This window comes from Amblyomma mixtum, chromosome 1 (genome assembly GCF_055824585.1).
Source record: "Amblyomma mixtum isolate Tamu chromosome 1, ASM5582458v1, whole genome shotgun sequence".
NCBI lineage: Eukaryota > Metazoa > Arthropoda > Arachnida > Ixodida > Ixodidae > Amblyomma > Amblyomma mixtum.
Genome location: NC_143012.1, coordinates 237,327,427 through 237,354,831, shown reverse-complemented (window position 1 = coordinate 237,354,831; position 27,405 = coordinate 237,327,427). Strand labels below are relative to the sequence as shown.

The window sequence follows — 27,405 nt, the reverse complement described above, 5'->3', positions numbered from 1 at the left end:
TGCGCAGAGCCCTTTCACGCCCACGACTGTCTACACAATTCGGAAGGGTGAGTATGTCTTTTTTAAGATTGTGCCGAAATACCTCAGAGCACTCTAGCCGTTCAAAGTTTTTAATCTGTGCGCTTACTTTCGAACCTGCAGCTTCCGAGAGGAGGATGCCATCGGCCTCTCCTCTCCCTCTTCCAGTCTCGGGCATGGCGTGAGTCGATTCAGCGTTCACCAGTTTGCCTGTTCATCTGCCGAAGGATTTTCTTGCGTCATGGCGAATACAGCTTTAAACTTGCGAAGTGAAAATTAAGACGCGATCGGTTAGAGTGTGGTTAACTTAAACGGTACCTGTGTGATGAACATTCATTATGGGCGCATCGAAAAGCGCTGCTTCAAAGGCTAGTCAGAAGCCCGATTTCTTCGGGTCGATCAACGAGCGACCAGTGGACGATATTTCCCTGGATTTCTTCTACAAACCTCACACCATTACTCTCCTAACGGTGTCTATCGTTGTACTACTATACTTCGCCTTTACACGGTGAGTTTTTCCTGCGTTTTTGCTTCTTTAGGAAGCTCAGCTTGTTGGCGTCACGCCTGCGCTTGGCGCACAACGTGATCACGAATGTGCGCCTTTTCCAGCGACGGTGAAAGCTTGCAGATGTTTCGGATGCGTATCTCGACGCACCTGTCGCAGTCTTAAGAGTGTGCCCTCCAAGGCGGCGCAGAGCAACGATCTGTTGGAGCTCGCCTCCGCACTGCGGCTAAGGTTGAGCTTGTTGCTGGTGCCACTGCCATTGATAGCTGTTGGCTGGATTAGCCGCTATTACTTCGCCTAGTGGTATTGAGAGTTGTGCTGCGGAATTTTTCATGCCCTTTCGAACATGAATGTGCGTGAAAGCCGGAAATTGATCAGAACTGGTATATCTGTTAGCAATTTGCGCTGCGGAGCGCGCGTTTGACGGAGCGCCCTCGTTATCTTAGATCAATCTGAAAGGTGTGCGTTTATCTTTTGGCGGCGTCCGACATACTCGTATCGTTCGATCGTCAGTGGCCTTGCCACAGTGTGGGCCAATGTCGTATAATTAGGTCAAACGTTGATTTTGCAACCCTATTGGACGAAAAAGAAACTGCGAGGAGCACAGCTAGCTAATGCAGCTGCCACAGCTAAAAATAAAGGGGCCAGATTTCCTGCAACTCATATGAAACAGTTCAAATGCAAACATTATCAGTGCTAAGTATATTCACTGGAATGCAGTCTTTTTTTTTGTTTTATTCACCTCATTGTTGGAAGGGTGGTATAGCGTTTTACAGCTTATTCTTACCAATTTAGTGTAACATCTCCTTGCCGGCTTCATTTATCTGCCTAAAACGCAACTTCTCAATCTGTTGTAGCAGCATAGATGTAACCCTTGGAGAGAATTTGTTGCCTTGATTTTGTACAGTTTCACAGTTGCTGGAGAAAGTGCATTTCTGACCATGGATGTGCTTTGAGAGGTGACATTAGTAATTTGTGCGCCTCTGGCAACACATAGCTCAGTATAAGCTTAAAAAGAAAAAGAAGGGGGAAAAAAAATGGCATTCCTGAAAATATTTTAGCATGAACACACGACAAAGCAAGGGTGATAAAATATTCCTGCACATAGTAGTATGCAAGAGGGCTTGCTATTTTTGATGTGACGCACGTTGGCTGTGTTCATTTGTGACAATTTCATGCATGATGTGCATGTGCTGTGCATATGTGACATTGTAATGCAGGAAAATGCATGATGGACATGACAGTGAATCTTATCAGAATTCGTTTAGGCTGCGCCATTTATGACTCTACTTCAGTGCTGTCGTACTGCTGTACAGCGCTGGTTATTCATATCATTTAAGAACTGTCAGTGTTAGGCACATTACAATCCAATCTCCATTATATAGCACCATATCTCGAAAACATGCGAGGTGTTCATGGTTGCTAAAAACTTGTAATGCGCTACCGATAGTCAATTCCAGAACTCATAGGTGGTACTAGTATCTACCTGCCTGTGAACTTTGCCCATGGAAGATTTAATAAGCTTTTATGTGCAGGTAGCTCCAATATGAAAGGAACACATTATTTGCATTTAACCAGTAATTACTTCAAAAGTATGGACGAAAAGCAGACTTTCTCTTTTGTTCTAAACACTAGTTTTCCTCTGGGCAGATAATGTCCATGAGACATTTCCAACTTCAGTGTATAGGTAACAACAGAAGTAGTTCTCTTCTGTAAATGAACTGTAGGAGGCGTACCATAATATTAGCAGGGTTCGATGTTAATTTTGACTACTAGAGGTTTTTAACATGCTCTGCATTCTCGGCGTATGTGTTGTTTCACATTCCGCCTCCATTGAAATGTGTCCACCATGTCTGGCATCAAACTCACAAACTCGTGCTGACAATAGCTAAGTGCCTCGTCCACTGAGCTACTGCTGGAAGACGTCATGGGAGACCTCTAAATTTTAAATTGTACTTTCACAATTGGCATGGTTAAGAAGCTCTGGCCATGGTGTCCTTTGGGAAGATGCTATCTTTTTGTGCATGCTTATGCAGATGTGTCTCCATGAAAGGACATTTGGAGCGTTGAAAAGGATGCGAATTTCTTCTTGTATGGCATCCTCCCATCTGGAGTCAGTTTCGGCATGGATCATACTCATAGCATTTAGAATTACTTATATTTGTGCATTCTAAGATAACTTGCACAACTACATTTTCTATTTATTATATTATCATGGAATCATGTACTTCTTAGTTAGGTTTAAGCAGCCTGAAATCTTCCTGCGCGTGGTCGGCAACAGTGTGCAAATATTGATGAATTTTGAGGGGAAAGGGATAGACAGATTAGACATTGTAAGAGCGAAAGGGAAAGAAAGGGAAAATAAAAATAAATCAACAATGGGGGAAGTATAGGCTAGGTGGCGAAAGCTACCGCCCGGTACAAAGGGTAAAGCCATTATCATCCATCCATCATCCATCCATCCATCCACTCATGACATATGTTTCCCTAGTTTTTGCACGGCGTTAGTGTCATGGAAACAAACAAAAAAACACATTGAAAGAAGCTACACTGACGTAAGAATGGCACACATTACGTTAACCTCATGTATTTCTTTTCACTCATGCTCCTTTATTTAAGCATGTCAGACCTACTTGCCCGGGCATTTACACTTTCAAACAGAACTTGCACTCAGCTTCACTTTTTTTTTGCATTTTTTTAAAGAGTATGTTTGGTGTATAATTAGAGAGAGAGGAACTGTAGGCAGAGAGTTGAAGCTCATATAGAAGTCATTTTCTACATCCTTTTGAATTGATTTCTACTCAGATTATGAAACTTAATTTCTCATGTTTATTTGCTCAGTCTTTTCCTTGGTGTAGGTATGGTTTTGCCTGTAGGATATAACCAGAATGGGCCTATATTGTCAAAGAAAAGGAAAGAAAAATGTGACCGGTATCTTGAGGCATTGCAGACTCCTGCTATTCTTTGCTGTCATAATATGAGGAACGGCAGGCATGCCTCCAGCCGTTGCCTTTATACACTTGCTTCAGTGCCAGCAGAGAGGCAATTGCGGCAATCTTTCATCTTGGCCGCTACGGAGTTTATCCTTCTGACCTGCCGTGGTGGGCCTAAAATAGATGCACTTATTGGCAGCGCAGTCTGAGGGGGACGATTGCTGCAGCTCTGCTTTCATAAAACTTCACATTTTTTTTTTTTTTTCACACGCATTGTTGATATTACTGTGATGCACTCATTATGAGGTTACACATTTTCATGTGTAGAGTGAGTGTGATTTTACACATCTCTAGTTCCGTAATGTGGAGTTATGGACATGACATACAGGATAAAGCACTTATTTCCTTGTACACTTGACTTTCCTTTATTTGCTGCTGTGAATTAAGACAGTCTGTTGTAACTGTTCTTGACGTGAAGTAAAGCAAAACAATACTAACAATGCAGTGTTTTAAATTCTCTGAGCATCTCTTTAAACTAGTCTCTCACTTCACATATCAGTGCTTTTGATACTGTCAACTGTTCCATCTTTATTTCAGTTTTATTTACTCATTTTCCTCTGATCACATGGGGAAAAAAAGGGAAGGAATTATAGTAGATTTTTTTAAAAGTGAGATTGCTACTCACAGTTGGTGAGCAGCGTCATTACATGTGTAAGAGTTGTTGCTAGGCATTTCTGCTTGGTATACGAGATTTAAAAATTTTGTTCTGCGATCTTAGTGACTGAGTTTAATTCATGCCTTTTTGCATACTTTCCAGGGATGACGCGAACTTGGAGCAGAACATGTGGAGTGGCATCTGCTGTGTGGCATTCTTTTTTCTCATCATCAGCGTCCTGGCCTTCCCCAATGGTGGGTGCCGCACTTGTGGAGATATAGGGTTGATTCGAATCATGTGATTGTGCATCAACATTAATATGGGCATTATTGTTTGTTTGTGGGGAGGGGCGGGTGTGGACGAGGAGGAGGAGGAAGAAGACGAAAAGAAGAAGAAAAGAAAAAGAAGGGAAGGGAGGAAAGAAAAAGCATTAGAGCGCGTAGAGAACATCTCAGAGTCAGTTGCGCATTCATAACAAGAGGATCAATAGTATACACTCGTTTACCTACAATATCTGCACCTTTCAATCACACAGTCACATTGTAACTCAGCAGCCAAATAAAATTTAGAGCAAAGAGTACTAAAGCTACGTGAAAAGAAATTTTCTCATTTTGGTCTAATTGATGAAGAAGGCTGAGAGAATTTCCTCTGGCAACCAGGTCCACACATGTATTGTCCCCAGGAAAAAGTTGTACGGAACACGTTCACTAAATTACGGGTCACCAGTGGACCCAAGCTGTATGACCATGAATACTGAATAATATGGCAAAGCCACAGGATAGCTTAGTAAGTTTCCAAGAGGCGGCAGAAAGCATTCATGCAGGTTTGCTATTGCCATCTGTTGGGGGTCCAAAGGAGCTGGTTTTGCTAGTGGCTCACTGGCTGGTCACGCTGCAACTAAGAAAATTTAAGGGTGGCCCACTGGTGAGCCACAGTGCACAGCCCTGGCATTTTAGAAACATGCAAAGTCGTAAATTAATCCTGCATGCCTCATCATGAAGTTTCTTAGAAGAGAAAAAAAATGAAAATTTGTTTTTAAGCAAAAGAAATGGCGCAGTAATTGTGTCACATCTTGGTGGACACCCGGGGCGCCATTAGGGAAGGGATGAAGTAGGGAGTGAAAGAAGAAAGGAAGAAAGAGGTGCCATAGTGGAGGGCTCTGGAATAATTTTGATCACCTATGGATCTTTAATGTGCACTGACATCGCACAGCACATAAGCACTTGTGTGTTTCGCCTCCATCGAAACAGGGCTGCCATGGCCGGGTTCGAACCCGGGAACTCCTGCTTAGTAGCCGAGCACCCTAACCACTGAGCCACCGCGGCAGTTGTTTCTTAAAAGATAAATTGTCATTTCATGCTGGTGTCTTGAGAAATTACGACTGTGTGCCTTTCACAGTAGACCTTTTAAGTACGGTATCTTTGGCGTAGTCAGAGGTGGAGCAGTTTACTGGAATTTTTGCCATATAAGCAGTAAGCATCATGATGCATTTAGCTTGTAGTTTTCCACACCAGTGACTGCCAAAGGTGTCAGCAGTGCAGTAACCTTTTGCACTTTTTTCTGTGTTATGTGCTAGATTTGGTAAATGCATTTTCAACTTGTTTTATGTAGTGATAATGAGCTTCAATTTTTGTAAAGATACAGAACTTGTAAGCTTGAGTGAAGTGCGCAGTGGTGTTACTGAAATAATTGATCTTCAGCTTTATGTTCTGCTTTTCAGGCCCCTTCACTCGACCGCATCCAGCTGTGTGGCGGATAGTTTTTGGTGAGCTGCCTTGCTGTTGTCTTTCACTTTCATTTCTTGTTGTGTCTGCTATAGCGTGCCGGCGCACAGTTGATGCATATTTGTTTCACCGTCGAAAGTTTGGTGAGTATGTAGTAGCTGTTTCTATGTACAGTTGTGAAAAAACATATTTGAGCTTAGAGCTCAATTGCTTCAGTAGACTGGAGGGACATTCTTTGTTGAGTAATATGACGCATGCAAGCACCACTCATCATTATTGACTGTTTTGCTGTTTCTAAACATGCACTGCAAGGGTGCCTATTTATACAGGGGTTAATGATTTCATTTTTGTACTCATATAGGCCATTGCTGCCTCTGGATGCACAGATGTTGGGGGGGGGGGTCAAAGTTTGGATGTGTAGTCGCACCACAGAGGTTGAAGCAGGGGTATTCATAGTACAAGAAGCATCCACCTGCTTTGTGCATGTTGGTTTGGAACCTAGCGTTAGGGAAAATAGCTAGCAGTCGCACTGCGAAACAAGTTATCAAATATTTTGAGCAAAGTACTGGTCAATACAAAGACGAGTATGAAGGTGCATTTTTTATTGTGTTTTGATGCCGCTTCCAATGCACAAAGGCCATTGTACCATTGTTACAAGCATAGCTGTTCTACCATTGCTACCATTGAAATCATTACTGCATTCACACGTAAAGCTCACAAAGGCACAAAATTTTACTCTTCCTTTATTCCTTCGATGAAAGTTCTCCACAGCTGTGGGTGACATTGAAAAGGGAACAGCTGCAATAGGAATTCCGCTTGAAAGGAGCCCCAAGTCACACTTGGTGAACAAGAAGAAAAAGGGTTGGGAGTGTCACGTGTGTTGTGATAGTCTTGCATCTGAAATTTTCAGTGTGCGTACTGTGCTGAGAGCAGGCAGAAAGCCTCCGAGATATAAATGACATCTAGATGAAAAGCATCTTGAGACCCATTTGTAGAGTGGGGACATAAAATTTTCGCTTTTTTTTTTTTTCATGAAGTGATAAGACATCCGTAAATGTGGATTGTAACATGGAACTTACTTGCACCTGGCAAATAACATGTAATAGAATTTCTTCTCAGTAAGTTTTGCTTTCAGCTTCAGCAACTGAACAGTGGCTGTGATGGTGCAAGTAGGGTTGAAGTCATGTGAAGTACTCAAGAACTTCTATGTAATCATTGCTTTATTGTTTTAATTCACTCTCCAACTCTTGTGCCAGCTTGCTCTAGGGATGAAAATGGCAGTGAGCTAACAAACAACTATTTTATCACAGTCCTTGTATGCCTCACGGGACCTCGACTGTACGGTTCAGATCACAACGCCTGTTTGGCTACTAGAGCTAAAATCAGAAATACGTTAGAGAAGAAACTTGATATTGTAAAGTTTTTACCAGGCATTGGCAAAATCCATATGACCCATATTTACTAATGTCTTGCAGACCATCCCAAAAATGCAGCATAAATTTTGGTGCCTTCAACATGACTACTGCGGTGGGCCGGTGACTCCATTCGATGAGTAATATTGAAAATAATAAATGTTGAACCCACTGCTCATAATTTATGCATTGGAACACAAACGTTTTCAAATGACATTTCCGGAGCAAAGTCTTGTCGCTTACAAAAAAAAGCTCACACGCTGTTTTGTGATCTCGGTCTTGCTTGCTTTACTTTTTTTTTCTTCTGCTGTTTGAGGGACACACTGCATTCTCTACCCGTCTGTATTGCTTGATTGATGGATGGCTTGACTTGCATAGCGTTGTGGTGAGGCTACAGTGTTACGTTGTCTAGAGTGCACCAATTATAATTTTGTTTGTGTGCAACTTTGTGACTCTTACAGGCCTGAGCGTACTCTACCTTATGGGCCTGCTGTTCCTGCTGTTTCAAAACTATTCCACGATCAAGAGTGTAATGTACTGGTTCTACCCGAAACTCCGGAACTTCTCGATAGATCTAGAAAAGGTGAGAACCACTTGGAATTGCACGGTAAACGGCTTATTCTTTGCAAGCTCAGTATTTCACGAATTCTGCTAAGGCCGTTAGTTGGGAACATTTTGCTGGTACTAAATTTGCTGACATAGGCAGCAGCATGGGCCAAATGGGTCAAATGAAACACGAACAAGACATTTAAAATGGGAACATCAAAATGAGAACTAAGGGAGAGTTAGTACTAGAGGTTTGATTTTCTCTTTGATGGCACGAAAGTCACTGCATCGTAATGTTCATGAACCCTGCTTGTATTTTTTCTCCGCAAGCTAAAAGTTTTGTACTCTTCCATTCCTTTTTCGCTTATTCCGTCTGCATTTCATTTGATGCTGACGGCTTATAATAGGAGAAATAAAGAGAAAACGCACCAATGGTTTTTTTTTGAGAAAGAGAACATTTTATGGATTTGAAGAACTGCAGGGGTCTGCATTCTTCATGTTTATTAGTGCCTGTTTTAGTCAGTGTTTATGGCATCAAAGTGAGATTTCTTCCATCATTATAATGCACATATTCGGAGACCCCTTTTTGAGTGCCTCCGAATATGTGCATTATAAGGATGGAAGGAATCTCACTTTGATGCCATAAACACTGACTAAAACAGGCACTAATAAACATGAAGAATGCAGACCGAGACCCCTTCTTGAGTGCGTCGCCGTGGTGGCTCAGTGGTTATGGCGCTCGGCTGCTGACCCGTAAGACGCCGGTTCGATCCCGGCCGTGGCGGTTGAATTTCTTTGGAGGAGAAATTCTAGAGGCCCGTGTACTGTGCGATGTCAGTGCACGTTAAAGAACCCCGGGTGGTCGAAATTTCCGGAGCCCTCCACTACGGCGTCTCTCATAGCCTTAGTCGCTTTGGGACGTTAAACCCCATAAACCAAACTAAACCAAACCTTTTTGAGTGCATGATACATGCACTTATTTTGAAGCATAACTGACATCTTACAAGCGTGTGGTCCCATTTGCAAAACTCAGCAGTCTGCTGCATTGGTATATCGGCAGCACGTTTTACGAGCACCTCAGATCTCCTTCAAGCAGTAGCACAGTGCCGTTTGTTGATTGGCTACTGTATTTACCCGTGCCCAGGAGTATGGGGTCAACTGCTCGGACATCCACCTGGAGAAGCTGTGGGCCCACATGGATGTGTTTGCCTTTGGCCACTTCTTTGGCTGGGCCATGAAGGCCATGCTGGTGCGTCACTACGGCATCTGCTGGGCGATCAGCGTCACCTGGGAAATCACGGAGGCAAGTTCTGCAAGCCTGCTTTTCATTTTGTTTCCCCATTATTACCTATAAGCTTTTTTTTTTTTTTTTTTACAGAGAATGCAGAATGATTTCGAGTGTATTACGTGTCTGTGTCAGAGAAATTTCACGCTGCACCTTATTTGCGGGCCCTCTTGGCCTGTAATGAGTAGGGCCCGGAAATTTAGGCATTTGCCTAAATATGCCTATAAATGCCTAAACGGGGGATTTTTGCACTTGCCTGCCTTTTTGTCATTTTTTAGGAAATACTACCTATTTAACTGCACTTTTTGCCTATAAGTGCCTAAATCCAGCACTTTGGTCCTCGGTGCCGTTTTGGTGAAAGGCGCGCGCCGATGTACGCACAAAAGGTTCGGGTCTCGCCGAACGTTTTCCTTGAATTGTAACTTGAACGCAGTGTAACGAAATGTTTATGTCGAAGTGTAGTAAGAGGCGAGTTTGGAAAGAGACCTGACATACATAAATGCAAACTTCTCAACATTGACGGAAAGGATGACAAAATTGGAAAAGGGTGGATTCTCAATAGATGAATCGTTGAAGGTAGTGGCAGAAGTACCAGCAGCACTTCGGGGACTGGAAGGAAAAGGCGCTACTGCTTCTACAAAGATTCAACAATTAGTAGAAAAAAATAGATGCCTACAAACAATTTCCCAAATCAGAGACTTTCTACGCGGAGACGACACGGCCACATCACCTGAAGGCCTAAGCCTTTATCGACTCTAATGTTTTACGTTCGCGCCACTAAGTCATGTGATGTCAAGAGAAGCCTTTTAAAGTACAAAGCTATGCGTAGCGGAAACCGAAGGAGCTTCAAGTTGGAAAACCTTAGAACGCGCTTTATTGCTTCAGTTGAGGACTGTGTACGCTCTGTGCTTGACTTACAAATCTTGTACTTATGAATAAAGACTATTATTCAAAGCGCCTATTTTTGCTTTATAGCGCCTATTTCAATATTTTTTAGATCCTAGATGCCTGCCTATTTCGGGGTTCTTTAGTGCCTAAATTTCCGGGCCCTAGTAATGAGATAAGGTGCTCTGCGGAAAAATCCTTGCCAGGCTTGGTTGCAAATACAGGCTGTTGGTTATCAACTGCTTTTTGTGTACTTTTTAAATATTGCATTGTTTTAAATGTCCTTATAAAAGTAATTGCCTGCTGCAGTTGCTTAACTGCTGTAGCATTACATACTGAGTAGGAGTGTGCAGTTATGGGCTAGTTAAGAGAGCTGTTTGACGGAGATGGAACGCAGAAGCCTGTGTAGTGTGATTTTGGCGCATGTTAGGGGAGCTCGGGGGGGGGGGGGGGGGGGGGGGGGGGAAGAATCTAAAAAATTAATATCTGCTGACTACAATATACCTTACGGTGCAGGATGTGAATTCACTATGTAATGAAGTTTTAAATCTTAACTAGTTGGTCCTGATGCCGTAATTTTGTGACACTGATGTTCAGAGCACATTGTGTGCTTCACGTGCGGCATGTTAGTACACCGATATTATGTTTGCCCAACTACTGTTCTTACTCCTTACTGTTGGACTGTTCCAATAAATATACCTGGCTTCATAGTTTCATTAGTGCGTTGGACTGTTCCAATAAATATACCTGGCTTCATAGTTTCATTAGTGCGCGGCTGAATTCTAGTGAACTGTTGTTTTTTTTTAATTGATTTAATATTCATCTCAAGGTTGCAAGTCTGGTGAGATGAATAATTCTGCCTTGACCTTGTTGAGTTGGAGGACAGGCTTAATTGGTTAACAGGCGGTCCAACGAATTAGTCATACGAGCATGCAGTTGAGCTGTGTTTGGCTCCGCCGTTGGATGTGGTCACTGTATGCAACAGAATTTATTTTGAGCTAATAGCATTGAAATGGTAGTAGCATTTAACCCTTTGAGGGTCGAATTATTTTGAAGAAAACTTTCCCAGGTGGTCAAATTACTTTATTGCAGATCTTGAATCTACAAAGTGCATATAATCGAGAGTAAATAGTAAAAAAAAGTTAGGAACAGTACTTTGGTGACAGCATCACTCACAACTGGAAAATGTTCAATAGAATAGAATAGCAATGGTGATAAGCAAGCTAAGAGCAGCACCAATAAAGATAGAAATCAACTTTCGCCGCCTCTGCAAAACAGTGCCCACAAAGAGAAAACACATTTCGCGCGACTCCGTTGCGATCCCGCGGTGGAATCGAAACCACGTACGCGCGTTGCCACAGAGGGCAAGAATACCTCGCGAGCAACGGTGATAAGCAAGCTAAGAGCAGCGCCAATAAAGATAGAAATCAACTTCAGCAGCCCCTGCAAGATAGTGCTGACAAAAAGAAAACTCAAATTTCGCGCGACTCCGTTGCGATCACGCGGCGAAACCAAAACTACAAAAGGGATGTTGCCGCAGTCTGTGCCGCCGCGCTAAAGCTAGACATAAGTTCTGCTTATCTCCGTAAGAAGGCAGCACAAAATTCAAACACTTCTTGTAAGTCCTAAGAGGTGGCAGCACCCCCCAGTGAGCGCGCATTGTTCTTTTGGCGCAAAATTTCAAACGGAAGATCGAAACCGTACCCGTACGGCAAAGACCTTGCGGGACAGAAAACTGCCGCCGTACATATACGGCAAAAACCTTCAAAGGGTTAAGAGAAAGCTCTTAGCTCAGACTGCCCAGTTTTAGTGCATGGAGAGTAAACAGTTGTTTTTATGAGTGTTTGAATGAGCTGCCCAGCTCCCAAAGCTCCCTGTTGTTTACCTACGACAGCTCAACAAACTTAAAAGCAGAAAATTTATCGGGTGATTCCCCTCGTGTCAGGCACTGTCAGTTGTATCAACAGTGGATTTGGACCAAATATTTGCACCAGTCAGAGTGCTTTGGAATTTTCGATAAATGTAGGTGAAGCTCTTTGCATTTAAAAACAAAACAGTTTCTCTAACAGCTTTTGATCTTCAGTTTTCTGTTGTGAATTGCCAAAAGTTGGTTTGTGTGAAAAGGTTTAAAATTAATTTTGCATCTGTGCAGCTTCAGCGCAAGAGATGTCGTAGGGCTGTAGTCTACACAGAATCAAATTTGTAGTGTCAGTTTTGCCTGCTTTGTCAGTTTTACTCACCTTAGCTGACAAAGTTGTTTGAAGCTGGACTTTTTTTGTTGTGTGTTTAATTCCTTTAATTCTCGGTATGCCTGCAGCTAATGTACTCAGTCTACATTTGCGTTGTGTCAGAGCTCAATTTTGTCTGCTTTAAACATCCATACATACGTTACTAAAACATTGGCTGTTTTGTTATGGCACTCCAGAGTAAGAAAAATCAGTTTTGAACTATTTTATTTTTTATTTTGGCAATTTTTCATGAGCAAATTTGGAACCTTAATTTTTTCATGACTCACTTGATCCTAACTCTTCTTGAAGGCGTTTCATTCATAGTGTGAAACTGAATTCCAGCTCCAATCAGAGGTTGACTGCACACACTGCCACTGCCCTCTCTGTGGTCTCATTTTGTCTGTCTTATCACGAAGGAGCAGGGGGGAAAGTGAAAGAAAGTTGTTCCGTCTCTGACCAACAGATGGCGTTTGCCCACTTGCTGCCCAACTTCAAGGAGTGCTGGTGGGATGCCATAGTGTTGGATGTGCTCTTGTGCAATGGTCTGGGCATTTGGTTCGGCATGTGGATCTGCGGGAAACTCGAGATGCGCACCTACAAGTGGGAAAGCATCAAGTGAGTCGGCTGTCTTCCCTGTTCGTCTCTCCCTGCCGCATGCCCTAGCGCCTTTGCGGCCTAAGCATCTCGCACCGCTTGTAAATCTCGTTCCACTTTTATTAGTAGAAATATTGTGTGCTAAAACAGACTGTTATTATGGTAACTGCTGTTGTCTTTTGGGTTCTGTGGCAGCTTCACTTCTGTTTTGCCTTGGAAACTGTGCGCCACACATGGGCAGTTTAATTTGGGGATTAGCATGGATAGCGTATGGAACGACGGCCTTGTTTAGCTCCGCTCTTGTATAGCTGAATGATGGAACACATGCCATGGTTGCATACGTGGCATGTTACTGCAGCAATAATTGGGCTAGTGTAGCCTTGCGACAGCATCAGGATGTTATGGTGTAGTAACAAAAGTTATTGAAACCAGTTTGTTTTTTTTAATTGAATGAGCTGGTTTACATTTGTGCAATCTGAGTAACGCAAAAATAGAATTGGTGTTTCTTGCTCAGCGTTTCACTGTGTTCACTGAAATTATCCATCAGCTTCAAGAAATTGTCAGGAACTAACTGGAACAATGTTCTGATATTTTGGTGTATTGCAATGCCAATTTGCGAATTTTTTGCGGTGTGGTGTTTTAATAGCAGGACACTTCACTTTTTAATTTCTACTACGTTGTGTGCAAGTGCATTCAGATTGCAGTACTTTTGGTGACAGTTGTACTTGTTCAGTTAAAGTTGTATGTATAAAAGTGTAGGCTACAACCAAAGGAAAGTATATATTTTTTTTTTCGCTTTATCACATTTTTGCTGTTTTTATTGTTTCATATGAGCAAATAACTTTGCAATGGGTTTTTAAACTTACAGTGTGTATTCTGTGAAGACAGGGAGTGTAAGACTGCATGGAAGGCATGCTTTATTGTATACTTTGTAGTTTCAGCCAATACTGTTTCCATCTCGAGTGCCTCCGTGGATTAATTATTCAGCTGATGGAGTGAAATTAACTGGCGGTACAGAAATCACACTTTTGTGCAGGAAATTGTTCTAGAACTGATGTGGAGTGCTGCTTTCTTGCCTTCGTCTGCAGGGATATCCAGACAACAACAGGGAAGATACGGAGGGCCCTGCTGCAGTTCACACCAGCCAGGTCTGTCCCCAGTATTGTTTTTATTGTATGTCCACTGACATCTCTTCCAAACAGGAGATGCATTGGTGCACAAATCAGTTAAAGGCCCCCTGCCCACCCCATCGTCCCAAACACTCTCTACCTCACTTTGAGCGAGCCTCCTCTCCTTCCATTCCCTCCTCGAAATTTTTCTCTCCCGCTCCTCGTCGAGTAGGCTCGGCAAGGCAAAATCACCCCTTCCTTCTCCGGTGTAAGCCGGAGGCGTGGTGTCTGTGGAGTGCGTCACAGGGCGACGTCATGGCCCCGCCTTCAATAGAATTCTTTTCTTGGTTTTTGCATTTTCTCCGCACACTGAACGATCGAGAGGCGCGATCGGCTCGACCACCTAGACTTGTTAGCGAGCGCATCCTTTCATACATCTGTTTGTCATTCCCAGTTAACGAGCCACCTTTTCATTTTCTTTTAGGCCTCCCCACCATTTCACGAGCGGAGGGGCGGAAGTCGGTTGTGTTCGAAACACACGGCGAAGCGCGGACCCGGCAACCGCCCGTTTGCTTTTCTCCATGCGTGTTTGTGTTCTGTGTGTTTGTGTCTTTTCTCCGCTCCAAAGCATATGTCATTCATTGGAGTCAAGGCGTACGCAAGATGCACGAAAGATAAGCGGTGTGTGTGCGGAGCGGTCAAGTGGGCGAGCGAGGGAAAGGCTCTGCTGCACTAGTAATTAAAACCTTGTTTTGGGGGGCTTGCATAGAAGAAAAAAATCTGAGAAGGAAGCGCGTACGCAGAGCGTCTCGTGAGGTGATCACGGCGGGGGGAGGAGGGGGGGGGGGGGGGGGGGGCGAACCAACTCCCTCAGTTTTACTATTTTTTACTTTTTATGGCAAGGGTTCAAAGGCTGTCGCCGCACGCTCCCTCCGCAGTTTTTTTTTTTTTTTTGTTCCTTCATGCGGGTTTGTAGGCATGAGCCAGAACAGAAGGCGCTGCGGAAAGCGTTGTGCAGACGACGCGACGCCAAGGCTATGCCCAACCTTCTCCCGTCAGTCAGAACGATGCACCAATGGAGTGCCTTTAGCGAAAGTAGCCCCCCTTGACGTCAGCGGGGTGCAGAGTAGTGGGCCGGGCCCGTTTTTGAAGGAAGGAAAGAACGAGCGGGCTTTGATTGGAATTTTCGCAGCTTTTCGGGGCGCGCATGGCTCTAGTATTTTGCAGAGGTTATCTTCGATGCCTCATCTATGCAGTGGGCTTGTTTTTCAAAAATGTCCGGACCCTGGGCAGTGGCCCTTTAAGGAAAAAGAGGACGACTCTGTTGTTTTTGTTAAGCCGTTTTTCTGGTCACCCAGCTAAGTTGCTGCTGGCGTGGATAGGGCTAAAAATGGTAAGGATCGGTCAACAGCGACTAACTTGTTCGCTCTTTCGAATTCTTGTACAACTTACCAGCAAAGCCGGAGTGAATAGATTGGAGTGATCGGTTGTTTCTTAGCTCATGAGGTGTTGGATTAGCAGGCTTTGTTGCCGTCTAAAAATGTAGCGTTTCATTCTCTTGAATTTGCGCCACGTGCTTGCACAGTGCACGCCCAGCTATCGTATCAGTGCGAGCAGAGGTGTCGATATCCAAGGCACTGCAGAGCTGGCACAAAGCTTTGTGCATGCTGAAGTGGTGGTACGACATCACGGCGGTTTTCTTGAACATGGCTGTGCACTCTTCAAACTGTGCAGCTGGACCCATGTGCGGTGGATGGACCCAACATGCACCTATATGAGGTTCCTGGCCGTGACGGAGCTAGTCATTTTCTGGCAGGTGCGTAAACCTCTACTTCACCCGTGTTAGTGTGTTCTTGCCATATGTTCATTTTCTTTTTTCTTGAGTGAAATGAAGCACTAGCCATGTGCTTTTCTAAGAAACATTGCTAAGCAACAATCAAGAAAGGCTTCAATTTTTGCAAAAGTGGCTGGGCTTAATAAGATAGTAGTGGGCAAAAAGTAGGGAAACCACTTTGTGAATTCATAATGCGGGAATTGTAAAATAAAAGTTACAAGTATGGTTTAATGGTGTTTGTAGAAATGAGATTTCTTTGCCTGACGTTTCTGTGCTCAGGGCAGGTTCACTGGCTGATGCTTCCTGTTACGCCACTAAAATTTTCGCCGTTATCCCTGGGCAGGTGACCGAATTGAACACATTCTTCCTGAAGCACATATTCGAGGTGCCCCCGGACCACCCACTTAGTGTGGCCAGGCTGATGCTCATTGGCATCATTGTGGCGCCTACACTCAGGTAATGCATAATTTGTATTTTCTTTTTTATTTAGCACGAACCTTTAAAGTGGCTGTCTGCAGGCTTCAAGCAGTGATTTTTTACCAATGCTGGCATGAATCTTTCAGTGATGCTGAAAAAAAAATGTATCTGCAGGGGCATAAATGTTGAGCCTGAAAATGCCTCAAGTGCTGTTGTATGTAATTTTTTTCGTCATTGATCTCATTTTCTTACATATGTTTTCTGGCAAAGGTGTGATTCATGCATGTCAGTTTAAGCTGTTCGGTGCCACTGGTTTGTGTGATTGTCTATATTAACCCTTTGAGGGTCGAATTATTTTGAAGAAAACTTTCCCAGGTGGTCAAATTACTTTATTGCGGATCTTGTATCTACAAAATGTATATAATAGAGAATAAATAGTAAAAAAAAATTAGGAACAGTACTTTGGTGACAGCATCACTCACAACTGGAAAATGTTCAATAGAATAGAATAGCAATGGTGATAAGCAAGCTAAGAGCAGCACCAATAAAGATAGAAATCAACTTTCGCCGCCTCTGCAAAACAGTGCCCACAAAGAGAAAACACGTTTCGCGCGACTCCGTTGCGATCCCGCGGCGGAATCGAAACCGCGTAGGCGCGTTGCCACAGAGGGCGAGAATACCTCGCGAGCAACGGTGATAAGCAAGCTAAGAGCAGCGCCAATAAAGATAGCAATCAACTTCAGCAGCCCCTGCAAGATAGTGCTGACAAAAAGAAAACTCAAATTTCGCGCGACTCCGTTGCGATCACGCGGTGAAACCAAAACTACAAAAGGGGTGTTGCCGCAGTCTGTGCCGCCGCGCTAAAGCTAGACATAAGTTCTGCTTAGGTATCTCCGTAAGAAGGCAGCACAAAATTCAAACACTTCTTGTAAGTCCTAAGAGGTGGCAGCACCCCCCAGTGAGCACGCATTGTTCTTTTGGCGCAAAATTTCAAACGGAAGATCGAAACCGTCCCCTACGGCAAAGACCTTATGGGACAGAAAACCGCCGCCGTACATATACGGCAAAAACCTTCAAAGGGTTAAGAATAGCTGTAAGCAAGGGCTACCCGTCAATCACAAAACCTGGTAGCGTGTTAAGAGCGTTGTAAATGGTTCTCCTTCCTTACTTAATTCTTACTCTAAATGAGCCGTTTTTCGCTTTGAGTGTGACACTAGTATCTTTGCCCTTGGCAGCTTATGGTGGGTGTTTCCAAGTTCATGCAGTTTGAACTGCTCACAGGCCATGTAGACGGAGGGTTTTGCTGAAGTTAGGTCACTCCACCTTGTGATGTTCAGTAGAAATTTTAGCTCAAGCTCGGTGTTTGATGTGCTTGCAGGCAATACTACAGCTATGTGACGGACACGAGGTGTCGACGGGTGGGCACCCAGTGCTGGGTATTTGGGTGAGTGGCTGCCGTTCACTGCTCTCAACTCTGCCCTCTTTTTTTGTTTTTTTTAATGCCTTTGCAGAGATGCATGTTTATGTCCAAGCGTTCTAAAAGCACTTCTCTTCCTTCCAGGGCAGGAACAGTCGCTTTAATATATTTTTTGCTTCACCTATCTCTGCATTTGTTTAATTGTCTTGTACTTGAGGCTCTGGAAAGGCTCTGGAAAGTCTCCAGAAAATCTACTGTAACTTCGAGGCTTCATGAGAGTAGGAGATGCTAAAGAGACTGCAAAATTTTATTTTCCCACTGATAATCCATAATCCTTCTTTTTTTTTTTTTCAGGGCAATTATGCTAACTGAAGCCATAATCTGCATAAAGTTTGGACTGGAGCTTTTTGCACAGACACAGATTGTGAACATCCTTCTTTGGGTGCTGCTTCAGGTAAGCAAGTCATCTGATTTTAAAGTTCTTTCTGAATGTGGAAGAGACAGTATGCACCTATCTAGACCTCTTTATATATTCTGAACAAGTTTCGCAGTCATGTCAGCTTTCCAGGCATAACATCTGTGCAGAAGAATGGCGAGTTGGCCAAGTCGCATGTAGTTCATCTTGAAACGAAAAAAACAGTTGGGTATACATAGTGGAGCATTGCATCAAGCGCAGTGAAGACTGTCCTAATGGTTGTTCAGTTGGTTCCTTATGATATTGCTCGTGGAGTTCGTTGATAAACCAATAAAATTAATTCCAAAACTATGTGCCTGCCACCTTTGATGGCAGTTTTCTGAAGCTATCAGGCATACACTGTGCCTAAGCCAGTATGCAGGTTGATGTATGTGATGCGGACATCCGAGTTGGTGGCCTGATGAAGAAGAAAATGAGGTTAAGAAAAAAAGGGGGAGATACAAACAGTATATTGGCACAAACTGTTTAAGCGGCGCTGCTGAATCAGTCTAGCCTTTGTGGTTGTTTGGCATAGTGGAGCGCAACTCTGTCATTTTAAAAAAAAGAAAAAAATTTTGTCATGAAAATGTAGCTTGATAATTATGCATAGTGTCTTGGAGCAAAGGGGTGAAAATTATTTGATTTCTCTCTTTTGCTGTCATAACAGCAGGCTGCTCTATTGTAGAAAATTCTCATTCTATTTTGCTAGCTCAGTTTTTCAAGATTTATTCCAGGCTGCAGCTTTGGAATAATTTGTGGGCTCTTAAATTTTTTGAGGTAGCCAGAACAAACAAGTTAATTTCTACCTGTGTGCGTTGCATGACCATATCAGTAGGGGTTGTACTTGAGATAACCATCATTTGTTTTTTCTTTTCATCATTTTGGAAACATCAGTCGCAGTAATTAGGCTGCTATAACAAGATCATCTCTAAGTGCTTATTCTAGCTTATCAGGCTGGCACATAATGAAGCATAGCCACTTTGATGTGCAGATTTTTATGGGACCGACTTTTCTCAAACGTTAGGTCATTTGCAAAGACAGCAGAAATGGGTCTTTTGACTCTGTCTTGAGTAGACGAGCACACTTTGTGTCATGGCGCTCTTTGGCCTCAGATGCCCTTGCATCAAAAAAATTCATGGTCGTCAAAAATAAATTCCACACAAAAACTAGGTCATTTTTCACTCGGAACTAGAGAAAGCTTGGGAAAGTTTTTTCGCACTGCATTAAAAATGCTTCACTCGTGTTTATGGACCTGCAAGGGAACCTTCCTAAACCTCCAAAAGTCAGCTTCTCTGCATAGCAAAAGCCCCTTTATGATGGTGGCTCAGCTTGCCCTTTGTGTAGAAGATGGGTGCAGGACTGGTGATTTCTACCATAAGCCTTTGCCTGCACGCACCAGGCGAGCAGCAACATGCCACAGCTGTGCTTCATTCCCCTGTCGCATTTCCCTGCAGTGCACGCTGGAGCAGTGCTTCCCAGAGCTGCATTTAATTCCATTAATGCCAAGGCATAAGCGTAACAGACGCACAACATTACTCTGACTTCAGGATTTTTCAGCGCTGCAGCAAACTACTGGTCGCAAAACACACACCTGCCATTGTGAAGAGACTTTTGCTATGCAGGGAAGCTGACTTGCAGAGTTTTGCGAAGGGTCTGGTTCAGGAAAGCATTGGCTTTCTTGCACCATGACTGCATGCGTAGTGAAGCCTGCTTGTTGTTGCATGTGAGAGCGTAGCTCAGTGTGTTGCAAAGTGGACACCAAATGCTGCTTCTTGAGGCCAGGGATAAGGGTTAGGGAATGGAAAAAGCAATAGTCAAGAACTTTTCAGAGATAGAAACGGGTTCTGGGAAAAGGACTTCGGCAGGACTTGCAATATGCAGACATGACTGTCAGTGGTCACTGGACGTACATCTGTCAGTGGAGCCCTTTCAAATTCTGCTCATCGTTTCTACTGAGAAAAAATGTTTTCCTTCATAAAAAGTGTGTGCAGGGCTATAAAATTTATATTTTTTTTTCTACGAGGGATGCCCATTGTTAATTTTTGACAGGCATGTGCGCGCTCGTGTGGAATGTGTTGTGGTGATTAAAAATGCGACATGCTTGTGACAAGGTAAACAAATAGGCACTTGAGGGACCGTGTAGTCGCTTATTTTTTTCCATAGCAGCAGGTAATATGAGAAACCAAGAATAAAACATGATTATTTTTCTGTACAATTATGTTGAAGCATGTAGCCATTGCGGTGGCTCAGGGGTTATAGCGCTCGCCTGCTGACCCAGAAGACGCGGGTTTGATCCCGTTCACGGCAGTCACATTTCGATGGAGGCGAAATGCTAGAAGTCCGTGTACTGTGCGATGACAGTGGACATTAAAGAACCCCAGGTGGTCGAAATTTCCAAAGTCTTCACTACGGTGTCCCTCATACCCTGAGTTGCTTAAGACGTTAAGTCCCCATTAACTAAACTGAACTGTGTTTATGCATGTGCTGCCACACTCATTGCTTTGAGTAATGTTACGTACTGAATTTGCTAGCTAACATCAAAAAAACAGAAATACATCAGTTATGATGTATTGCTGAATTTGTGTGAAACGAAGAAATCGCTGCTAGGCATAGCACGCTGAGGATAAGCTGTGCATTCGCTATGAGCCGAATTATGTTCATTGTGTTTGAAAGGGTTTCAGTGATACTACCGCAGATGCCAAAGGAAGGAAGATGTAATCGGAGGTGTCAGATATGATGACAAGCTTGGAAAATTTTCAGGGCCAGTGTGATTGCGACCGGTATAAGGCATTAGTAAGTGAAGGTTGTAAGGTGATGCTTTTGTTCTGGACCCACATTCTAACCTTGATTGTCCTGGGGGCTGATCTGCGGAAGTGACACTTCTGGAACGCTCACCCATTCTTTTGAAGACGTGAAAGGAATTTGTACATTTCCACAGTTGCACAGCAACCGCACTGAAACGCAGTGACCACACACTTTTTTTTTTCTTTTAATGAACACTGATATATTTCCAGGCAAAGCATCTTATTGGGTTGATGATGTATGCGGTTTTATTGTTGTTTTGTTTTTGAGTGCGTTGTGATTCGAATGCAAAAAAAATAAAAAGTCAGTTTATGCAGTTGCATTGGGGTCCGGGCTTCCTTTAGCCTTGGGATCATACCTTCGGGGATCAAGGTTAGAATATGAGGGAGAATATGAGGGTTAGAGGGACTTACTTCTGTGGTCCAGTTGCACTGGGAAGTGCTTTTGAGAATGTGCCCTGTGGGGAAAACAGTATGATGTGAGCAGTATCGTGATTCTCTGTGTGAACTCTCTCATAAGGTAAAGGTGTGGGAATTTCAGATGCACCCATTACTGTCACTTCTTTGCCGCGAAGAAAGACAAAGGGTCTGACACTCTTATCTTTTTTCTTGTTATTTGCAGTTCGTTATGAGTGTGTCCTGTGTCTACGGATGTGTTCTTTATGCAAACTACCGAGGCAAGGTAAGCCACAAGAAGTTTCGGAGTTTAATGGCATCATATGCTTGTGTGCGAGTGACTTTTCAGTCCCATTGTAGCAGAATTTGACAAGGATGATAACATATCTAGCTTTGGTTTGTAGTAGTGGATGAGTCACATTACAGTGCTTACGGCAAAGTTAGCCGTCTTAAGTTTCTGATTCAGGTACTAGACCGTCTCAACAACATCAGAATCAGTCTGGTTCCTGATTAAAATCTTGCTACTTGATTACTGATTGCAAAATACGAGAAATATACACACAGATGCTGCACTGTGTTTTCAGGAGTCTTAGATTTTTGCGAGATTGTAACTCAGCGACTTCAGCAGCTGGCAATCTTTTCTATGGGCTGTTTGTTGCTGTGGGACTCTAAAGTAGCTTCCTAAATGGGCATTTCGTGTCTGTTGAGGGCAACCAACATTCGTTAACTTTTTCTGCTGGCTGCACAAATTTGTGTGAATCACACAAAAATGGTGAGAAGGCTGAGACGCCTTTCTTTCATTGCTGTAGGTTATTTCTGCTGTCAGGGGAGCAGTATCAGGGACCCACTGCACACAGGGATTATTGCTTTGTGCTTGTATCGTTTTGTACTGTGGACGGGACATGACGGGCCGTTAGCAAGGGTAGCAAAGACAGGCGGGTTTATTCACCTGCTGCTTACTCCAGAGTGGGGCAGGATGTGGTTCCCTGACATTGACAAGCATATTGCTTATGTCACATGCACTGCTGATGTGTGGTCTGTGCTGTGCCACATATGGTACAGTGCTTGATGCAGGCGTGTCCTTGAATAGCTTGCTGTTTGTTGGTATGCATTGTTTGAGGATGGCATGCTCTGCTTTGATGTTGTATTGGTACTGTATTGTTAAGAGCAAAATGTATTAGTCATCGTTGCAAATTACTAATTATCTGGTTGTAGCGTGCCACCGCGATCCAGTCTGCGCGTGCTTGGCAGGCGTACTGGGACAGTCGTCGTCTTCAGCTGCCGCGTACGATTTGCGCCAAGACTATCCGCTTTTCGCCATTCACACCTCGCTCATGGCTTCATTGCTAGAGGGGGGGCCCTGTAGCGTGCCACCGTGGTCCAGCAGCCGAAGACGACGACTGTCCCAGTACGCCTGCCAAGCACGCGCAGACTGGATTTTCATGGCTGCTTAACTGCAAGGCCGGCGCAGTGCTGTTCCATCTCAGCCTGGATGAGCGCGTCCAGCCGAATATATTTGTGGAGACCCGACACTGACTGGTGCCCACGATTCGTCTCCACATGGTCTTTTGTATAACGTTATCTCCACTGTTAATAGGGACTTTCAGAATAGGGTGACTCTGTCAGTTAGAGACATGGGGAAATAGCGGGGTGCCTAGATGCAAGACAGTAACTGTAGGGAGGGGCGTTATTGTCCTGCGTCTGCGCACTAGCCCCCCGCTATTCCCCTAACCGATAGAGTCACCTTATTCTAAAAGTCTCTAATGGCAGACATGGTGCTAGTGTGTAAAATAAAATAAATGGCCAATTGCAGACTATTCTGAGCATAACATGCTGGCAACCAAAGAGTGAGTGGCAGTACAAGCTTTTGTATGCCTGCAGAGAAAATGGTGGGAGAGAGTGGATTTTAGAGGAATCACAGGGACGTTAACTGTATGAAGCCCGGTTTGCTACCATGTACTTCAGGAAGGGGGAATCCTGAAAGAAAGGAAAATGAGAGAGAGAGAAGAGGAAGAATATAGTGCACACAGACAAAACTGTGGCCACTCTTTTACACTGTAGAACTAAAAAAAAATTGGAACAAAGTTGTGCATCTTTCTCTGCCATTGAATGAGGGGCCACGATCCCAAGATATACACCATGGAGAATGTGCTTGGGCATTCAGCCAAGTGTAAGAAGCCTGCACTGCTATGCATCAGACATTGAATTGAGGATAGGTGCAAAGGGAATGTTTAATGCTTTTATTACATGTGCATTTGTCACTCACCTCGGGTGCATGTAAAGGCAGCCCTGACCACAGGCAGTGCAGCAAGGTCATATTGTAACAAGAGAGGCCAGGTGGCAGAGTAGTTCTTAGGAAGGGTCGAGGTGGTTAAGGCGACAAGCCAACAAATGCCTCAGCTTAATTCTGCAGCTCTGTTTGTGAATGTTGGACAGGTGGGGTAGGATCTTCATTGCAAGCTTGGGTGATAGTGATCGTGTATACCACTGTGCGTGTGTGCCGCATAGTCATCATCGTCATGAATCCAGCTGCTTCCACTGCAAGACAAAGGCCTTTCCTTCCCACTGACCTCCATTTAATCCTGTCCTGTGCAAGCTGAGGCCACCTTGCTCCGCAGACTTCGTGAACTGGTCCTCACCTGGCTCTCTGCCTTCTCTTGGAATCCACTCTGTTACCCTAATCGACTATCGGAGTGTACAGTCGAACCCCGCAATTACGAAACCGCAGGGGCAGGAAAACCTTTTCGTTGTCGTGAGAATTTCGCTGTCGCGAAAATAGACAAATAAGCACACCCATTACCTTGCAGAACGAAAATTTACTGAAAGAAGTCGCTTATTTTGCTCTGCTTGACATTGCTGTGCAGGAACTTGACGACTCTGGCTTCGCAGCTATGCATAGCTTCGTCGTCGTCGTGGTCGCCGAGAAAAGTCCGGATAACGTCAAAGCATCAAGCACATCACGCGAGCTTACTTGCTTACCTTGCGCTTGGTTTTCGCAATCTTCGTCGTCACTCGCCTCATTTCGTTTGCGCACACTGTCGATAATAGCGTCGTCGCTGAATTCCTCATGATGCCATTCTTTGATTTCAGAATCGTAGAAAGTGAGCTGCACGGGATACTGAACTCTTCCGCAATGTCCGTCTTCTTTCTGCCTTTTTCAGCTTCGGCGATGATTGCAGCCTTTTCCTGCAGCGTCAAAAACTTGCGCTTCTTTACAGGAGGCGGCATGTTTCCGACAGTAAAAAAAAAACAACAAAAAACACTGTACACAAGCAAGTCGCGGGCGAATTCGGCTTGCACAAGGCGGACGGCAAGATCGGCGAGATAGCGTGGTCGGCGCACTAGCGAAAAGAAAAAAAAAAGGGTTCCTTGCTCTTCCCCGGTTGGTCGGCGGTGTCGTCACGTGAAACGTCACGTGTGTGCGTAGTCGCCAACAGACGGGCTAGCAAAAATCCGCTTTCAGCGGGCAAAAAAAAAAAAATGCTTTGCTATCATCATCATTACCGAACCAACCGAAAGTAAACAAAAATGGCTGCGCCGGTGCTTGTTGGCAGGTGAAATGAACGGGCCCGACTTGTCGGATGAGTGTGCTGCTGCAGTTTTGCCCATTCTGTGTTCCCGACTGGCTGATGTGCCGAAAAAATGTTGCAGATCACTACCTCAAACTTTCGTTAATGCGGGACTGCTTTTTAAAAACCCTTCGCTGTTGAGAGGGGACAAATGCATTGAACCCTATGGGAGTTCGCCGGGGGTGCCAGAATTTTTCGTTGCCACGAGAATTTCGTTCTTGAGGGCTTTCGTTATTGAGGGGTTCAACTGTATTTCGTTGCACAGTAAAAACTGTTTCATACTGCTTTTATGTTTGATTAGTGCCAGTGCTGTTGCTCAAAATGGCATCTCTTCTTTTTTTTTTTGCCCAGTACCATGATGGCGAAGAGGTTACAATAGCCGATGCGTGGACGCAACCTGGCAGCGATGATAGTTGCCAGGCGGCTTCTGCACCCGAAGCGGGCGACGCCGTTGTGAAACCGGCCCTGTCGCCAAACGACCACGCCGTGCAGAGGCGGAAACCGAAATTGGCTAACGGATCCCTGTAGGGCCACCACTGAGCTCCATGCTTAGCCGACTTTCGTGGCACTCGTCGTTTTCTAACCAAAGACAACGCAGCCGGTGGACACCGTCAAAACTCCAGATCAACGAAACAAAGCACTTTGTTGAACAAGCTGCTCAACTCAACCCGGAGGACTGTGCTTGTGGCTGCTGACAAGGACTGTGACTGTTGTCTTTTTTTTTTTTTCTAATGTGGCAGACATGTATAGTTGTAGTGTGGAGCAATGCTTGTGTGTGTATACGCACATTTTGGGCTTATATGAAGATGCTGACTCCTCCGAATTGGAAAACGTGAAGATAGCAAAAGGAAAGCTGGAATGTGTTTCAGGAGGAGGTGCTGCAGCAGGCTAATGTGAAGCTTTAAGTGAAATGAAGCTTTGAGAGTGACTTTTTCTTTTTTTCAGATTTGTTTCATTTCTGTTGTTCTCGTTGTCATTGTTGTTGATGTTGTTGTTGTTGTTGCTACTGTATTGCAGCTGATACGTATGGGAGAGTGCGAACATCCGCCGCCTTTGTTCTCCTCAAGGCTGCTGTAGGTAACAGCTTGTGTTGAGGTGGACAGATGTGCTATATGCCGTGGGAAAAGCCAGAACTGATTAGTAACTTTTCGTAAGCCTGTCTCTCTGCCTGTGGCTGTTAAGAGCACTCGGAGCATTAGTATAGTATTCTGTGGATAAGTTCCTTGGTGAATGGGGAATGCAGAAATGGCAACATTCCGCTACTAATACTAGCCATGTTGTTTTTTTTTTTCTTTTTTCTTAAAGCAAAAATCATCAAGTCCATTGTATTATGGAACTCTTCGCATTGTGGAACTTCATTATAGTATTGGTATAATATGTTATCCCCTTGTAAGCATTCTGCAAGACAAAGAATGCAGAAATGTTTTCCAGATCTGCTATGTAACAAACCTGTATATTGGAAGCTCGTTTCTGGGTCATGTGGCCACGTTAACAGCAAGAATCTGGCAAATTATAGAAGATGTTAATGCTCTAAACTGGCTTGCAGCAGGCAGCTAGATTTTCGTGCAAAATGGCCCCGTTTATCAGGCTACAATCATTACTTTGCTAATGGCTAATAAAACTGCATCGTAAACCCAATTTATGCTTCAAATACTTTTTGTGCTGTCAGTAATGGGTATAGTGCCTTCGAGTAAAAAAACGAAAGACCATAGTTTCCCAACAGGAGTCTGCCTGCTCTGTCCTGAGTATTAGCATAAAAAAAATTTTCAGTGACATCAAAGTCACTAGCAGCTCTTCATACAGAAAATGTGAGCAAATTATTCGGGAACAGTTCGCTGTTTGAAGACAGTAAGGAAGTTTGTATTATTCAGTTTGCATGAATTTCACGGCATTTTAGAGCATAATATAATTTCGGCAAACACAAGTTTCTACAAAATTGTCGTACTGTTTTTCATTAATTTGATTAAAACGCGCTTAGCGAGCGGTTGTGTATATCTCGTATAACAGTGATGAGCGCACCAGGAGCGGGATGATGTTGTTTGCTAAGTGTCTCAGATATTTGTGTTCAGCTTCTATGCAGCAACGCATGAAATTTGTCACCGCCTTTGTGGTTCTCATTCCAGCACTGTGTTTGCTATGGCTTGCGTGATTGGTAACGAAGTCGCGTGGCGTGCATGGAAGGCATAGTTTGTAGCTGGTTACTGCATCCACTATTGTTCAGCATGTTCTTGTGATTTAAGGACATATATGTCATACCAAGAGAAAAAGAGATACCGAACAAAAATAATGTGCCATTTCATGTCCAGTTCCCTTTCATCACATTATAAACTTGGCATTCACGTGAGATTGTGTATATTTACCGAGCATTGCTTAGGGAACTCTGAGGGTACTTTGTGCATTGTCAGCGGCCAGCGTGCGCATGTCTTTCATTCTTTCCCCACAAGAGGTGAATAATAGTGCCACAGACTGTGTATAGTTTAGTCGGAATGTGACCGTGCTACTTGTGCTCACTTCCACATTCTTTCTTTTCTCAGTACGAGCATAAAAAGAAAATTGCAGACATGCTTCGTGGAGGATAAATAAAAAGTTATTTATCGGCTGCCCGGTGCATCATTAAACTGAA

At 43.9% G+C, this 27,405-nt stretch overlaps 1 protein-coding gene across 1 annotated transcript; it reads left to right on the top strand.

Moving 5' to 3' along the window:
* Nucleotides 1–142: 142 nt before the first annotated feature.
* Pss (phosphatidylserine synthase 1 homolog l(3)77CDf) lies at nucleotides 143–27,381 on the top strand. Its single transcript, XM_089565166.1, has 13 exons — nucleotides 143–526; nucleotides 4,274–4,365; nucleotides 5,832–5,876; nucleotides 7,709–7,830; nucleotides 8,938–9,096; nucleotides 12,655–12,806; nucleotides 13,874–13,933; nucleotides 15,629–15,710; nucleotides 16,072–16,184; nucleotides 17,524–17,589; nucleotides 17,917–18,016; nucleotides 21,440–21,499; nucleotides 25,134–27,381. Exons 1-13 carry the CDS (start codon nucleotides 357–359, stop codon nucleotides 25,308–25,310), a joined length of 1,398 nt encoding a protein of 465 aa, XP_089421292.1. The 5' UTR covers nucleotides 143–356; the 3' UTR covers nucleotides 25,311–27,381.
* The last annotated feature ends 24 nt before the right edge of the window (nucleotides 27,382–27,405 follow it).